The 15,893-nt window shown below is 35.1% G+C and overlaps 2 protein-coding genes across 2 annotated transcripts; both read left to right on the top strand.

The window, feature by feature from the left end:
* The first annotated feature begins 57 nt into the window (after positions 1-57).
* On the top strand, positions 58-4,699 carry LOC114384712 (cellulose synthase-like protein D4). Its single transcript, XM_028344455.1, has 5 exons — positions 58-509; positions 745-1,143; positions 1,495-2,299; positions 2,763-3,526; positions 3,630-4,699. The coding sequence occupies exons 1-5, from the start codon at positions 58-60 to the stop codon at positions 4,591-4,593; spliced, it is 3,384 nt and encodes a 1,127-aa protein (XP_028200256.1). The 3' UTR covers positions 4,594-4,699.
* Positions 4,700-7,847: 3,148 nt separating this feature from the next.
* On the top strand, positions 7,848-14,133 carry LOC114383700 (probable sucrose-phosphate synthase 3). The gene is made up of 12 exons (XM_028343427.1): positions 7,848-8,454; positions 8,896-9,128; positions 9,252-9,315; positions 9,739-10,434; positions 10,665-10,799; positions 11,038-11,169; positions 11,255-11,431; positions 11,526-11,583; positions 11,671-11,729; positions 11,974-12,915; positions 13,013-13,140; positions 13,685-14,133. The coding sequence occupies exons 1-12, from the start codon at positions 8,170-8,172 to the stop codon at positions 13,965-13,967; spliced, it is 3,192 nt and encodes a 1,063-aa protein (XP_028199228.1). The 5' UTR covers positions 7,848-8,169; the 3' UTR covers positions 13,968-14,133.
* Positions 14,134-15,893: the final 1,760 nt, after the last annotated feature.

Below are 15,893 nucleotides of genomic sequence, written 5' to 3'. Positions count from 1 at the left end.
GAAAAAGTAGTAAATTATATAGGTGTACGTAGGTGTGAGGTGTAGCAGTTAGAAACAATGTCATCCATTAATAGGCAACCTTCGAAGAAATCTGCACGTAATTCTGGAGGATCAACATCTCAAGGGTCACAAAGCTCTGGCGGGCCAAGTGTTAAGTTTGCGAGAAGAACTTCAAGTGGGAGATATGTGAGTCTGTCAAGGGATGACATTGATATGTCCTCAGACTTATCAGGGGATTACATGAACTACACTGTTCATATACCTCCTACCCCAGACAATCAACCCATGGACTCATCTGTTGCAATGAAAGCTGAAGAACAATATGTTTCTAATTCTTTGTTTACCGGGGGATTCAACAGCGTCACTAGAGCGCATCTAATGGATAAGGTCATTGATTCTGAAGTCACTCATCCTCAAATGGCAGGCTCCAAAGGCTCTCTATGTTCAATTTGTGATGGCAGGGTCATGAGGGATGAGAGGGGACATGATGTCACTCCCTGTGAGTGCAGGTACGTCTTATTATTAGGTCCTGCTAACCGGTGTGTCCTAAAGATATTATTTAAATAATTAAAAAGATAAAGTAATTATTGTAGAAGTAATAAGAAATTTTTTTAAAAAAAAAACATAATTTTATGTCTTTCAATGAGAATTTTTCTCCTTTTAACTTTTGACATTATTTTTTATTTGATTCCTTGTTGAGAAATGAAGGGAAACTAACTAAGTTACATAATAATTCAAATTTAGGTTCAAGATTTGTAGAGATTGCTTTATAGATGCACAAAAAGAATCTGGTATGTGTCCCGGTTGCAAGGAGCCATATAAAGTCGGGGAATATGAGGAAGACCTCACAGATCAGTATTCTAACAATGGGGCATTGCCATTAACAGCGCCAAATGGTTCCAAACGTAACGCAAACAACATGTCAGTTATGAAGAGAAATCAAAATGGAGAATTTGACCATAACAAGTGGTTGTTTGAGACTCAAGGTACCTACGGAGTTGGTAATGCATATTGGCCCCAAGATGAAATGTATGGTGATGATGGTGATGATGCCCTAAAGGAAGGAATACTGGATCAAGAGAAGCCATGGAAGCCTTTGAGCCGGGTAATGCCAATTCCATCAGGCATCATAAGTCCTTACAGGTTAATTAATTATATCAATTTATGTTGCTCATAGTTTGTAATTATAACCATGATAATAAGATTTAAATACATTTTTTTTTCATTTTTATCTCTCTGTAATTTTTTATTTTAGTTTTTATAAAATGTATTTATTTTATTTTTTACTGTATAATTCAAAATATTTTTTTCTGTTCAAAACATTATTTATAAAATTCTTTAAAGATGAAAAATAAAATAAATATATTATTCTATGACTAAAATGAAATTATTTTTTACATGGATGAGAATAAAAAATATTAAAATAGAAAAATGTATTTAAGTGTAATAATAATAATTTCATGATGAAATCTATGTCAATGTATGTATTTGCAGGTTACTTATCGTGGTGCGACTTATAGTATTGTGCTTTTTTTTACACTGGAGAGTGGTAAATCCAAATAAAGATGCAGTATGGTTGTGGCTTATGTCAATTACTTGTGAGATATGGTTTGGCTTCTCATGGATTCTAGATCAAGTTCCGAAGCTTTGCCCTGTGAATCGTTCCACTGACCTTGAAGCCCTTCATGAGAAATTTGATAGTCCATCCCCATCAAATCCAACAGGGCGATCTGATCTACCCGGTATGGACGTTTTTGTGTCCACTGCTGATCCCGAGAAGGAGCCACCTCTAACCACTGCCAATACCATTCTTTCCATATTGGCAGTTGATTACCCTGTTGAAAAGCTTGCATGCTACGTTTCTGATGATGGAGGTGCTCTCTTGACCTTTGAAGCCATGGCTGAGGCTGCAAGTTTTGCTGATTTATGGGTTCCCTTTTGCCGAAAACACAACATCGAGCCGAGGAATCCAGAGTCATATTTCAGCTTAAAAGTTGATCCTACCAAGAACAAAAGCAGAACTGATTTTGTGAAGGACAGAAGGAGAGTTAAGAGGGAGTATGATGAGTTCAAGGTACGTATAAATGGCCTTCCAGATTCCATCAGGAGAAGATCTGATGCATTTAATGCCAGAGAGGAGATGAAGATGATGAAGCATATGAAAGAGAGTGGGGCTGACCCTTCTGAGCCTGTCAAAGTGTTAAAGGCCACATGGATGGCTGATGGCACCCACTGGCCTGGTACATGGGCCAGTCCTTCTGGTGAACATGCTAAAGGTGATCATGCTGGAATACTTCAGGTACCACACCTACCTAGAAATTTTTTATTTTTTTATTTTTGAGAAAAGTTTAGTTGAATTGAATTCCAAAACTCAGATAGAATCATGATAGATCTTACATATTATGTATGAACAAGGTTCTTACATCCACAATAAAAATCAAATTCGATCATATCCTTTTTATGGAATATGAGTCTATGTTACTTATCAACTTAAACCAACCTTTGTTGGCACCTAGCTAGCAAATTTTATTTTTCTTGCTCAAAAAAAGTTTAGCTGAGATGTATATCAAATACTGTCCACCATCAAGATTTTCATAGTAATGTGTTGCTTACCTATTGGATCAATCATGTTAACTAGCTAGCAATTTGAGTAACCAATAAAATAAAAAGATATGATGTGGATATCCAAGAATCAATTTAACTTAAATTTGGTATATAATAATAGTATTTTAATCCAACTTTTTTTGCATTAATGAATGCAGGTGATGCTAAAGCCACCAAGTCCCGATCCGTTATTTGGAACTGCAGATGAAAAGATTCTAGACTTCACAGGGGTAGATACACGGTTGCCAATGTTTGTATATGTTTCTCGGGAGAAACGACCAGGTTACGATCACAACAAGAAAGCTGGTGCGATGAATGCATTAGTTCGAGCATCTGCAATTTTGTCGAACGGGCCATTCATTCTAAACTTTGACTGTGACCATTATATCTATAACTGCAAGGCAGTACGAGAAGGGATGTGCTTCATGATGGACAGAGGTGGCGAGGACATATGCTACATCCAGTTCCCACAAAGATTCGAAGGCATTGACCCTTCAGATCGTTATGCAAACCACAACACTGTGTTCTTTGATGGAAACATGCGAGCCCTTGATGGTCTACAAGGTCCAATGTACGTGGGAACAGGATGCATGTTTCGACGATTTGCTCTATACGGATTCGACCCTCCAGTAGTGGACAAGGACGCTGACAATAAGAACGATGGTAAAAGGCTTCAAGGGTCCGAAACGCCAGCCATGAATGCCAGCGAGTTTGATCCAAACCTTGACGTGAACTTACTCCCAAAGCGCTTTGGCAATTCAACAATGCTGGCTGAGAGCATACCCATCGCAGAGTTCCAAGGACGTCCTTTAGCAGATCACCCCGCCATCAAGTTTGGACGTCCACTCGGTGTTCTTAGGACACCTCGCGAGCCACTCGATGCTACTACCGTAGCCGAAGCCGTATCTGTCATTTCTTGTTGGTTCGTCTTTAATAATTTCTCTATATGAATTAGAACAAATTGAAGCATTTTGATTTGAATGGTTTATGTTAACTTGTTGTTGTTGTCTATGCATGCATAATAGGTACGAAGACAAGACTGAATGGGGAGACAGAGTGGGATGGATATACGGATCTGTGACAGAAGATGTGGTTACAGGATACCGCATGCATAACCGGGGATGGCGTTCTGTGTATTGCATAACGAAGCGAGATGCATTTCGTGGATCTGCACCAATTAACCTCACGGATCGACTGCACCAGGTTCTGAGATGGGCCACAGGCTCAGTTGAAATATTCTTCTCTAAGAACAACGCATTCCTCGCCAGCAAGCGCCTCAAGCTTCTCCAGCGTCTCTCTTATCTCAACGTTGGCATCTACCCCTTCACCTCCGTCTTCCTTGTCGTCTATTGCTTCCTCCCCGCTCTCTCTTTGTTCTCTGGTTTCTTCATTGTCGAAACTCTCAGCATTGCCTTCTTAATCTACTTGCTCATCATCACCGTATGCCTGGTTATGCTGGCCATTCTGGAGGTGAAGTGGTCTGGTGTGGAGTTAGAGCAGTGGTGGAGAAACGAACAGTTTTGGCTCATTTCTGGAACCAGTGCTCACTTGGCTGCTGTGGTGCAAGGACTCCTCAAGGTTATGGCAGGGATAGAGATCTCTTTCACGCTGACGTCGAAATCTGCCGGGGAAGATGAGGATGACATGTTTGCAGATTTGTACATAGTCAAGTGGAGCTCACTCATGGTTCCGCCAATTGTTATTGCTATGACCAACATCATTGCCATTGCGGTTGCTTTTTCCAGGACTATTTACAGTGCCAATCCACAATGGAGCAAGTTTATTGGAGGTGCATTCTTCAGTTTCTGGGTGCTTGCTCATTTGTACCCGTTTGCAAAAGGGTTGATGGGGAGGAGAGGCAAGACACCCACTATTGTCTTTGTGTGGTCAGGTCTCATTGCCATCACACTTTCTTTGCTTTGGGTTTCCATTAGCCCACCCCAAGGTGCTGACGGACAAGGTGTAGGGGGAGATTTTCAATTTCCATGAAATAATAGTAATAACTACATTAACAATATTATTGCTAATGCTAGGCCTGGTGGGTGGGTGTGGCTCATGTTTTTAGCTTTTCTTTTTGTCTTATTCTTATTATATGTACGTAACAGTCATTTATTTTTGTAAACCTTTTAATTCGCATGTCTTAAGTACATAATGTGCATCTGGGTTAGTTGTTACTGTCATTGACCATTCCATTTTTTCCATCCTCAAAAGCATTACATGTTTATGTTGTTTGATTTATTCAGTAGAGTAGATGAAATGTTAAACATCTTAGTAACTTAAATTAAAGTGAACTAGAGGGAAAATGAGGTTCAAATGAATCTGAAAACGGACTATCCTTCAATTGTTTCACTGGTCAAATTGGTGGCAGAAGAAAAGGGTTTGGCAAGCCTTTTACAGGTACAAATCATAATTCCTTAAAATTTAATTGAGCTTAAGTACTTAAAAAAAATGGTAACCAATTTGGCAAAATATTATAATTAATTCTTCTTACTGTACTCTTACAAATTACGTGCTGCTTAAGCAACTAAACATCAGTAAAGTAATCAATTTGTTTGGGTATTTGTTGTGTAGCACTAATTGCTAACTTTACTTACAGGAATGGGCTGCCCTAATAAGTGGCTCACTGTTATGGACTATATTTTTGTTTCTGGGTACATATGGGCTGTCTAATTTTTGTATTTACAGGATGTACCAACCCAATGACAAGAAGGAAAATAAAATAGTGGAAATAAACAATATCAATTATTTTAATGTATGGAAATTTTTACAAAAAATAAAATGTATTCTGTAGTATATGATACGCAGAGCATTGAGCACGTGCTATGGAATTTTCAACGAGTATGGATATTTTAACGATTTACAAAAGTCTCAAGATGGTTTAAATTTTCAATCTTTTAATTAACCCATAAAAATCTCAAGTAACTAGATCGAGCCAACTCGGAGAACCCTTTCATTTGGCTTTTGGTCTTTTCTAAAATTTTACGAATACAAAATTTATCGCATAATTCTCATTGTTACGTGTAGGAGAATGTTAATTAGAACACTAGTTAAAAAAAAATAAAAGAGAAAAGTTGTTATTAAAATTAATAAAATTGAAGATTATTAACATATTTATGCAATAAGTTTTAATAATGTTTTTATTTTTTTAATTTGAAGATTATTAACATCTTTAGACTACTCGTGAAGGGTTCCTAAAATTTACCAAAGATAACAAAGAAGAAGCAAGACAACAAGTAACGTGTTTCTTTTTTGATATATCAATTGGAATCGATTCAGTGAATCAGTCTAAAACAAAAGGATAAGTGTGACGAAGTGCCACAAACACTAGTTTGTCTGCTTTTGCCAACTCTCACCCAAATTGCTACCTTCTTTGTCTGATTGCTAAAGGAGAGGACGTGCCAATGAAATCAATCTCGAAACTAAAATTTGGTGCAATCAATTCAATGCATTACTAGCTATTTCGGAAAGACATATTTTGTAAAAGGCTCAAATTAAAAACAATGAAGGGAAATATGTTAAGAGAAGAGATAAAGTTTGGTTGATGGTGGTTACCACTTTAGGGATGATGGCTCACTTGCCACAAACTTTCGCATCAAACACATGGGCGACACCTTTATTTTTAACCATTTTGTTCAAACATCATAGGCTTTGGTGTGTGTCAGACAATGGAGGCAAGTTTTTAAATATATAAAACAGTTCAAAAGTATGAATTTTAAGTTACAATACGTCATCACATTTATTTAATGAGTTTTTTTGGTAATTTATTTATTTATTTAATAAGTTTGAAAATACATAAGATGCCAATTTTATTAAAGTATAAAATATATTTTTTATCCGTAAAAATCAAAAAAATTAAATATCAACAGATTTATAATAATTCACACACTAAATTTAATAAACTAAGATAATTAAACTCCATTGACAAAACATAAAAAATATTATTAGATGATCGTGCATAACTATATTTATTATTAATGAATTTAAATTAATTTAATTTCTAAAACTAAAATATTTCGTCAGATCTGTCCCTCAAGTAGAGAGTCAAAATCTGAATATAACCAAGTTGAATTTATCTTGCAAGAAGCAAGTGGAGTTGTATAAGTTGCATATCAGCAATAGCATGGAGAAATGAAAAAGATAGATGCTGAATCATATAAAAAAAATGGTGCTAGCTAGTGAGTGCTGAGGACTGTAGTTTTGTGTTTAGTTTTTTTTTTTTTCAAGGAAAAGCTGATGCTAGAACTTATAAGAGGGACGAAATAAGAGAATGTTAAAGAAGCCGATAAAAAAAAAAAAGAGAATGAAAAAAAATTGTGGAAATTTAATCCCACACTCAATTCATATTACCTAACTTTATAATTGACCAACCTTTAATTGCGTTATCATGCTCTATGGGATATGAGTACAAGAAATGAATATCATATGTAAATACGATGTTTTTTTTATAAAAAAAAAAGGATATAAGTATATATATATATGTTATAATATTTAAGTTAAATGTAATTATAGTAATAATACATTTCCAATATTTTATTAATTTATCTGTTCTTTTTTACTTCTTTATATTTTCTTAATTTGTTACTCGTATGAATTTTTATCATTATTGCATTATTTCTTGCACAACTTATGAGGAAAGTATTATGTAGCCAAGTTTTGATACACGGTCACTCGTATAATAACATATATTGACAGTCCACACGAGTATGAAATGGATACGTACGCGTTATCAATTTTGAAATATGCGTGCATCAGATTTACTCTACAAAGTGGACATTCATAGATATTATGAACTTGCTTAAGGCAAATATTACAATTTTGAAAATTTAGAAAAATAGTTTAATCTTAAAAGAAAATTTTAAAAATTGCAAACTACAATGAAGCAAAAAATTCAAAGGAAAAGCAGGTTTATACATGGAGTAATGTGGTTTACACATCAATTTTTTTACAATATAATATGACCTAGAGAAATAAAAAAAAAATGAACACTTCCTTGTTATTTAAGAAATAAAATTATTACAAGAATAACAAGTAACCAATCCTCCGCAAAACAAAACAAGATTGAAGTAGTATTAATATCCTAGTCAGCAATAACACACTCTTTATCAAAACATACTAATCTTGTGATTGATGTTCTTTAATGAATAATATTAATGAGTGCATATCATGAACCACACAAGACAAGGCAACACACACAAATAAGAACAAACGAATGAAGAATATGCGGGGCCCACCATTCCGTGCCTACCATGTGGTCAGGTTCTCTTCTTCTCCATTTCCTTCTCCTTCTTTCTTTCCTCTTCAACATGTCTTATAAAATTCCCACTCATACTCTTCTTTCCAACACAACCAAATAATCTCTTGCACCTTAATTCTATAGCATACTCTGCCTCTTCATTGCATAGGCACGTGGACGGCCATGTCAATGAATTCCCACGTAAAATTCATGAAATTCTCCACGTTCTGACTAAGGTTTTTAGGTGTGTTTGAAGACAACACTGCACTGCACCAGTGTTACACATATATATAGATAACAACACAAAAGAAACTTTGTATATATATATTCTAATGGCTGGCAATGAATGGATTAATGGGTACCTTGAGGCTATACTATCCACTGGAACTGGGGCTGGCACCGTTGATGAGCAAATGCAAAAAGCAGTGACTCCACCAGAAAGTGGACATTTTAATCCCACACAGTACTTTGTGGAAGAAGTGGTGTCTAGTGTTGACGAGTCTGACCTTCACCGTACATGGATCAAGGTGGTTGCCACTCGTAACACCAGGGAACGCAGCTCAAGGTTGGAGAACATGTGCTGGCGAATTTGGCATCTTGCCCGCAAGAAGAAACAGGTAACAATCATATTTCATTTAGTGCTAATTGCTTAAGGTTCGAACTCCTGTCCGGAGAGTTGTTTACATTTAGTGTCTGCCAATACTTCAAACAAGATTGGTTCTGAAGAAGAATACTTGTTAGGAATGAAGAAAAAAATAACACTAAACATGACAATAACACTTGATTTCAAAGTAGAATTGATAGTAGTATATATGTACATGTGCACGTAAGTTTTTTAATACCTGTTTAATGTTTATTTGTTTGATTTTGTTGAATGCTATGCAATAGAATCTCGAGTGGCCAAGCAAAATGTTGTTTGGTTTAAATTGTAAATTTTCGTTTTTGTTGTATTTGCTTTTTCATTCGATGAATTTGGGGGATGTGTGTGTGTGTGTGTATATATATTTATTTATTTACCAGAGTGATTGTGAGTGAAATTAATGGGGCACTACTTGTAGCTGGAAGGGGAGGAGCTGCAGAGATTTGCAAACAGAAGATGGGAAAGAGAACAAGGACGCAGGGATGCAACAGAGGATCTGTCTGAAGAGTTGTCAGAAGGGGAAAAAGGAGATGGCGTTGGGGAGATGATACAAATTGAGACATCAAAGAAAAATTTCCAGAGGCAGATTTCCAACTTGGAAGTATGGTCTGATGACAAAAAGGAAAAGAAGCTTTACATTGTCCTCTTAAGGTATATTAATTCTCCACTTTCTCACAATCATTTTGCATTCAATAAATGTGTTTAGCCAAATTTCTTGATTGTGTATTACTAAGGTATATTGATTGTTTGACTATGACCCTTGTCGTTTGACAGTTTGCATGGTCTGGTTCGAGGAGAAAACATGGAGCTTGGTCGAGATTCTGATACTGGTGGACAGGTATTTGACATTGTTACATGAATAAGCTGTGACCCTCCCATTTAGTGTGTGTTTTGATGCCAGTTGGTGAGATAAATTATTAGATGGTCTGAGATGATCATGGTCCTATAATCTTTACGTATATGACAAGTAATGAACTGTTATTAATTCTTTTTCATAAATGAAAAAATTCGGGTACATGTCACATAGATTAGTCAAAACTATGGATAGGTGATAGTTCTAAATTATCTAATAATTTGTCAGTTGAAGTAGCTTAAAAATACTTTTACTCTCAAAACAATCAATCTTCCTTCTCATTTTTTGTCTTGGAATTCAAGAATATGAATTGGAATTCCCAAAAACATATTCCCAATTTTTATCAAGCATAGCCTAAATTGGTGGTCAAATTCATTGATTCAATTTCAACCAATGTATTTTTTCCAGATTAAATATGTGGTAGAACTTGCTCGTGCACTAGCAAAAATGCCAGGAGTGTATAGAGTAGACCTCTTCACACGCCAAATCTCATCTCCTGAAATTGATTGGAGCTACGGAGAACCTACAGAAATGCTAACTGCAGGCACAGATGAGGATGATGATAACATTGGGGAGAGCAGTGGTGCATACATCATAAGAATACCCTTTGGTCCACGTGAAAAATATCTACAGAAAGAACTTCTTTGGCCCCATATTCAAGAATTTGTAGATGGGGCTTTAGCTCACATTCTCAATATGTCAAAAGTATTGGGTGAACAAGTTAGCGGGGGGAAACCAGTGTGGCCACACGTTATTCATGGACATTATGCTGATGCTGGAGATAGTGCTGCTCTTCTTTCAGGTGCCTTGAATGTGCCAATGGTGCTCACTGGTCATTCACTTGGAAGAAACAAGCTAGAACAGCTTCTTAAGCAAGGGCGTCAATCGAAGGAGGATATCAATTCAACATATAAGATAATGAGGAGAATAGAAGCAGAAGAGCTTTCCCTAGATGCTGCTGAACTTGTTATCACTAGCACAAGGCAAGAAATTGATGAGCAATGGGGACTTTATGATGGGTTTGATGTCAAGCTTGAGAAAGTTTTGCGTGCTCGAGTTAGACGTGGTGTCAATTGTCATGGCCGATTCATGCCAAGGATGGCGGTAAGAATGCAACTAGGATCACACACTCAGACTCAATGTTCGAAAGTCTTTTATTTCTTAAACCTTGGTGAAACTTCTTTGGAAAAGGAAACAACTATTTACCAACTTTTTCAAGGGATGGTTATATCAGTTACTTTATTTGGTGTTTTCTTATGCACCTTAGCATGTCTTAAATTCTGGAATTTAAGATAACGTGTTGTATGAAGTACTAATGGTTCAAACTTATGTAGGTTATCCCGCCTGGTATGGACTTTAGCAATGTTGTGACACAAGAAGATGGCCCTGAAGTTGACGGGGAGCTCACACAGCTTACTCGTGGTGTTGATGGGTCTTCAACAAAGGCTCTACCTACAATCTGGTTAGAAGTGAGTAACTAACATGTCTACATATCTTGAATTACATTGAGTTCTTCATAAATACTTATAGGAGAAGAAAATAAGAAGGTAAAATGAATTAAATTTCTCCTATAAGTTAAGATCACTTTTTTATAGAAGTTTTCTTATGAAAGAAATTTGATTCATTTTGTTTTCTTTCTTAGTTCTTTTATAATTATCCAAAATCAATGACTAGCCTTGTCAAGTTATAACCGATAACTTTGTGCAGGTGATGCGTTTCTTCACAAATCCTCATAAACCTATGATCTTAGCCTTGTCAAGGCCAGATCCGAAAAAGAACATAACCACTTTGTTAAAAGCCTTTGGAGAATGCCGCCCCTTAAGAGAATTAGCTAATCTTGTAAGTTGACATAATTCAACTGCTCAGTACTTGGTGGGAACTATGGTTGAGAACTTGTAAAAAGGACTAATATGTTTTCAAACAGACGCTTATAATGGGAAACAGGGATGACATAGATGAAATGTCCTCTGGCAATGCTAGTGTGCTCACAACAGTGTTGAAATTGATTGATAAGTATGACCTGTACGGGCAAGTGGCATACCCAAAACATCACAATCAATCTGATGTTCCAGAGATATACAGATTTGCTGCAAAAACAAAGGTATAAAATTTATTGAAGTTATAGTATATGTTGAGATCTAACTTCTTTTGTGATAACAATGATGGCCAGCTAACTAGTTTGAAATTTCTCCCAGGGTGTTTTCATAAATCCGGCTTTAGTGGAACCCTTTGGCCTTACTTTAATTGAGGCAGGTTTTTAACTAACTAGCCACTTTTGTAATATTATTCTTATTTTGATGCTGAAGTGATTATTGAATGTGCTTAAACTCATGCAGGCAGCTGCCCATGGACTTCCAATGGTGGCCACTAAAAATGGGGGACCTGTGGACATTCATCGGGTAATTTAAGAATTAAAAGTTTAGATAGTCAGTTGCATGATGCATGCTAGGAAGTTCATAATTTATTTGTCAGATGGCACCAAAGCATTGGAAAAAAATTTGTAAACCAAGATTTGAATTCCCACTAGGAGAGTTACTCACATTCAGTATATAGTGATTTGGATATTAATTGTACATCCCATATTTGCTTTTTCTTGTTTTATTTATGTTGGAAATCAAAGCTCCTTTTGAATTGTGATGTTAGGCCCTGAACAATGGTTTGCTTGTGGACCCTCATGATGACATAGCAATTGCCGATGCATTGGTGAAGTTGTTGTCAGAGAAAAACATGTGGCATGAGTGCAGGAAGAACGGTTGGAAGAACATACACCTTTTCTCATGGCCTGAACACTGTCGCACTTACTTGACCCGGGTGGCTGCCTGTAGGATGAGGCATCCACAATGGCAAACCAACAATCCAGAGGATGATAAAGCTGTTGAAGAAGAAGAGTCTTTCAACGATTCGCTCAAGGACGAACACGACATGTCCCTTAGGCTCTCAATTGATGGTGACTTGGCTGCAGCAAGTGGAGGCACTGGTCTAGATATGCAAGACCAAGTTAAACGCATCCTAAGCAAGATAAGGAAGACAGATTCTGGCTCAAATGGTAATGGTGGTGGAAATATCAATATGCTGCTTGACAATGTAACGAGCACTAGCACTAGCACTAACACTAGCAAATATCCTCTATTGAGAAGAAGGCGTAGGTTGATTGTTATAGCACTTGATTTGTATGACAATAATGGAGCTCCGGAGAAGAAAATGATTGAGATGGTGCAAAAGATAATTAAAGCTGTGCAACTAGACCCTCAAACTGCTAGAGTTACAGGGTTTGCTTTATCAACTGCTATGCCAGTGATAGAAACAGTAGAGTTCCTAACATCAGGCAATGTTCAAGTGAATGAGTTTGATGCTTTAATTTGCAGTAGTGGAAGTCAAGTTTACTACCCTGGCATCAATACAGAAGAAGGAAAGCTTTTGCCTGATCCAGATTATGAGGTACATATTGACTATCGTTGGGGGTGTGAAGGTCTTAAGAAAACCATTTGGAAACTTATGAATGGTGATGAGAACAGCCCCATTGAGGAAGATCTCAAATCCAGCAATGCACATTGCATCTCATACAAAATAAAGGATCTTAGTAAGGTATAAATCAACATGACATTTACCATTATATTAATTTACATAATGGCTAGCTGGGCGCACTAAGAGATAAATGATAATCATGTGTATTAAAATTCAGGCAAAAAAAGTTGATGAGTTGAGGCAGAAGCTTAGGATGAGAGGTCTACGTTGTCATCCTATGTACTGCAGGGGGTCATCTAGAATGCATGTGATTCCTCTTCTTGCATCTAGAGCCCAGGCACTCAGGTAATTACCACTTCATCCTTAATTTCTAATTTATATTTGCAATCAACTCATAATATAAAGCAAGTAATATTGAGTGCATGATTGGTTTCACGTTGAGTCATCCAAAATCACATTAAAATAGTATCAATTAACATGCATTTTGAGTAAATGTTCACGTGTTCGATCTGGCGTTAAAGAATTGATAGCATGTTATGATCTAGTTGGTTTAAAAGTTGCATCAATTTCACACACACTTAACATAAAAGCTGAAATAGATAGTTTCCAAATATCATGGGCATGTTCTTTGTGCGAGTTTTCTCTCGAGGAATGTCAAATCAAACGCTACATGATTCTATGTCTAGAAACGATTTTAGTTAAAGTAATCTTATTTCGAAATTTTATACAAAATTTTATTACTAACTTTGTTTTAAGAATAAAAGCACCCAAACTTAAATTGCTCGACTAATCAATTATATTTAGAATCAATTTAATTTGAAATCAATTTTTCAAACGTTGGCCTAATCACAAACTGAATGTTAATTATTTGCTTAAATATGTTAACTAGGTATCTCTTTGTACGTTGGAGGTTGAACGTTGCAAACATGTACGTCATCCTTGGAGAAACCGGGGACACGGATTATGAGGAGATGATTTCTGGAACTCACAAGACCATAATCATGAAGGGAGTGGTGTCTAAGGGTTCAGAAGAGTTACTAAGAGGTCCAGGAAGCTACCAAAGAGATGATATTGTCCCAAATGAGAGCCCTCTTGTTGCATCCATTACTGAAACAACACATGAAAACATTGCTAATGCTTTGAAGCAACTTTCCAAATCTGGAGGAATCTGAAGTGCTACTATATATTAAGTAATAAATTTATGAGAGTGGTATGAATATCTTCACATATGTGGTCACTTTCATATATTACACACTTTATCCATATCTATTATTTTTTTATATCTTATTTTTCTTATTGGATCATATCACTTATTATATATACTCATATTTATATCTCTTTTTTCTCTTTTTCTTTCCTGGTGTTAACGAGAAGATTGGTGTTCTCCACCAATCTTTTTCCTAAATTTATTTACCACCACAGTCAAAATGGAAAATGAATTGATGTAAATCATGAGTTACCTAATGCATATATTGAATGTGGCTAAAGTGTAACTAGGTCATGCTTCTCTTTGCTACAACATATTTTTCTTGATAGACCTTCAAGAAGTTACATATAATTTTTCTAAAATATAAATAAATTGAATTTGTATAATCATCCTGAAATTGAGATACTTAAATTTCACTAAAACAATTTCATTAGCACTCGAAGAATTATAAGACAAAACACGCCCATGGTAGTAGCATCATCCGCTAAAGTTTATCCCTTTTTTATGCATTTATCTCGGCCTTATGTGTGTTTGAGAAAACAATGAAATTTATGGGATGAGACTTTCCTACTTAATAAACTGAATTTTTGCTAATTAGAGTTCACTCCCTAATCCTTATGTGATAATGTGAAATATATATATATATATATATATATATATATATATATATATATATATAAATTAGGAGATCAAAATGTGAGAGATGTTAACTCGTTTACATGAGAATGTTAAGACCTAATATATCTTATTTGTCTGAGATATATTATTTTAGATTTTTTTATCAATTAGGTGAATTTTTTATATCCACATCTATTAAAATACTTGTCATGATGTCTCACGACGACAAGTCTATCTTACATATTTATCTCACAAATGTTTTTGCAAAAATTCAATAGATAAAATACATGAAATTCTAATTCTAGATGTTTGCTTTGATGCATGAACATAATGCAATCACTCTATGATTTTATTAAGATATTCATTCCTTTTACTTCTATTAGAAATTACATTCTATCAAATGACTAATCCCTAAAACTGACTATCGAGCACCTAACTGCCAAAAGTATACAATACATCTTTTGATTTTTTTAGACCTGTCACACCCTAACTAAGGGTTTAGTCTCTCGTAGCCATGAGAGGTCTTACATGTGAAAAGGGGTTTGGAAACTGATGCAAGAGAATGAATGAAAAATAGGAATAGAAAATGATGAGAGAGAAGAAAGAATTTCCTAAGAGAAAAATGTTAGACTTTAAGTGTGTATTAGAGTGCTCCGAAACTATGTGTGTTTTTTTCTTCGACTTTTGGGCAAAAATATTTCTTATTAATATTTTTTATATTTCCTGTATCTTTTTGAATTTTATACCTCATTTTCATATTTGCAAGTTATAAATAAGAAAAATATCAATTCTTAATATTTAAGCAAAAAATAAATATTAAATAAATATTTTTAAAAATATTTCCATTATATTTTTATTATAAAAAATAGCTCATATTTAACGGTTATCAAGAGATAAAATATACTTAATTTTTTTAAAAAAATTGTTATTAATTAATGTGTATATTGTTGACATGGATTAGACACATCGACAATGCGTTTAAAACCATCGGCTAAGAGTGATAAAAAAACATTTTTTAAAATTGGAGAATTAAATAAAATAATTTTTAATATGGAGGAAAAAGAAAATAATACAAATTTGAGAAAAAAACATTTAAATTTTTATATCACTTGAAGTAATTTATTTTTTGATCCGATTAAGAACCATCTATGCACGCTGTATTAGAAAATTCACAAATGCTGCTTTCAAAAAAAATAATAGTATTGTTAGAATTCAAATTATAACAATATATTGATATATTACATGTTTGGCCCACTATATATTAAACTAATTG

Source organism: Glycine soja, chromosome 14, assembly GCF_004193775.1.
Source record: "Glycine soja cultivar W05 chromosome 14, ASM419377v2, whole genome shotgun sequence".
In the NCBI taxonomy this organism is placed as follows: Eukaryota; Viridiplantae; Streptophyta; class Magnoliopsida; order Fabales; family Fabaceae; genus Glycine; species Glycine soja.
Note: the sequence above shows the minus strand (reverse complement) of the source record. Positions and strands in the feature narration are given on the sequence as shown.

Bases quoted from the DNA above. Each gene is read 5' to 3' on its own strand.
- LOC114384712 (XM_028344455.1), top strand. From the start codon at position 58: ATGTCATCCATTAATAGGCAACCTTCGAAGAAATCTGCACGTAATTCT. The intron at 510-744 runs GTACGTCTTATT...ATTCAAATTTAG, and splicing joins GTCACTCCCTGTGAGTGCAG to GTTCAAGATTTGTAGAGATT. The intron at 2,300-2,762 runs GTACCACACCTA...TAATGAATGCAG, and splicing joins ATCATGCTGGAATACTTCAG to GTGATGCTAAAGCCACCAAG.
- LOC114383700 (XM_028343427.1), top strand. From the start codon at position 8,170: ATGGCTGGCAATGAATGGATTAATGGGTACCTTGAGGCTATACTATCC. The intron at 10,800-11,037 runs GTGAGTAACTAA...AACTTTGTGCAG, and splicing joins TACCTACAATCTGGTTAGAA to GTGATGCGTTTCTTCACAAA. The intron at 11,584-11,670 runs GTTTTTAACTAA...TCATGCAGGCAG, and splicing joins CCTTACTTTAATTGAGGCAG to CTGCCCATGGACTTCCAATG.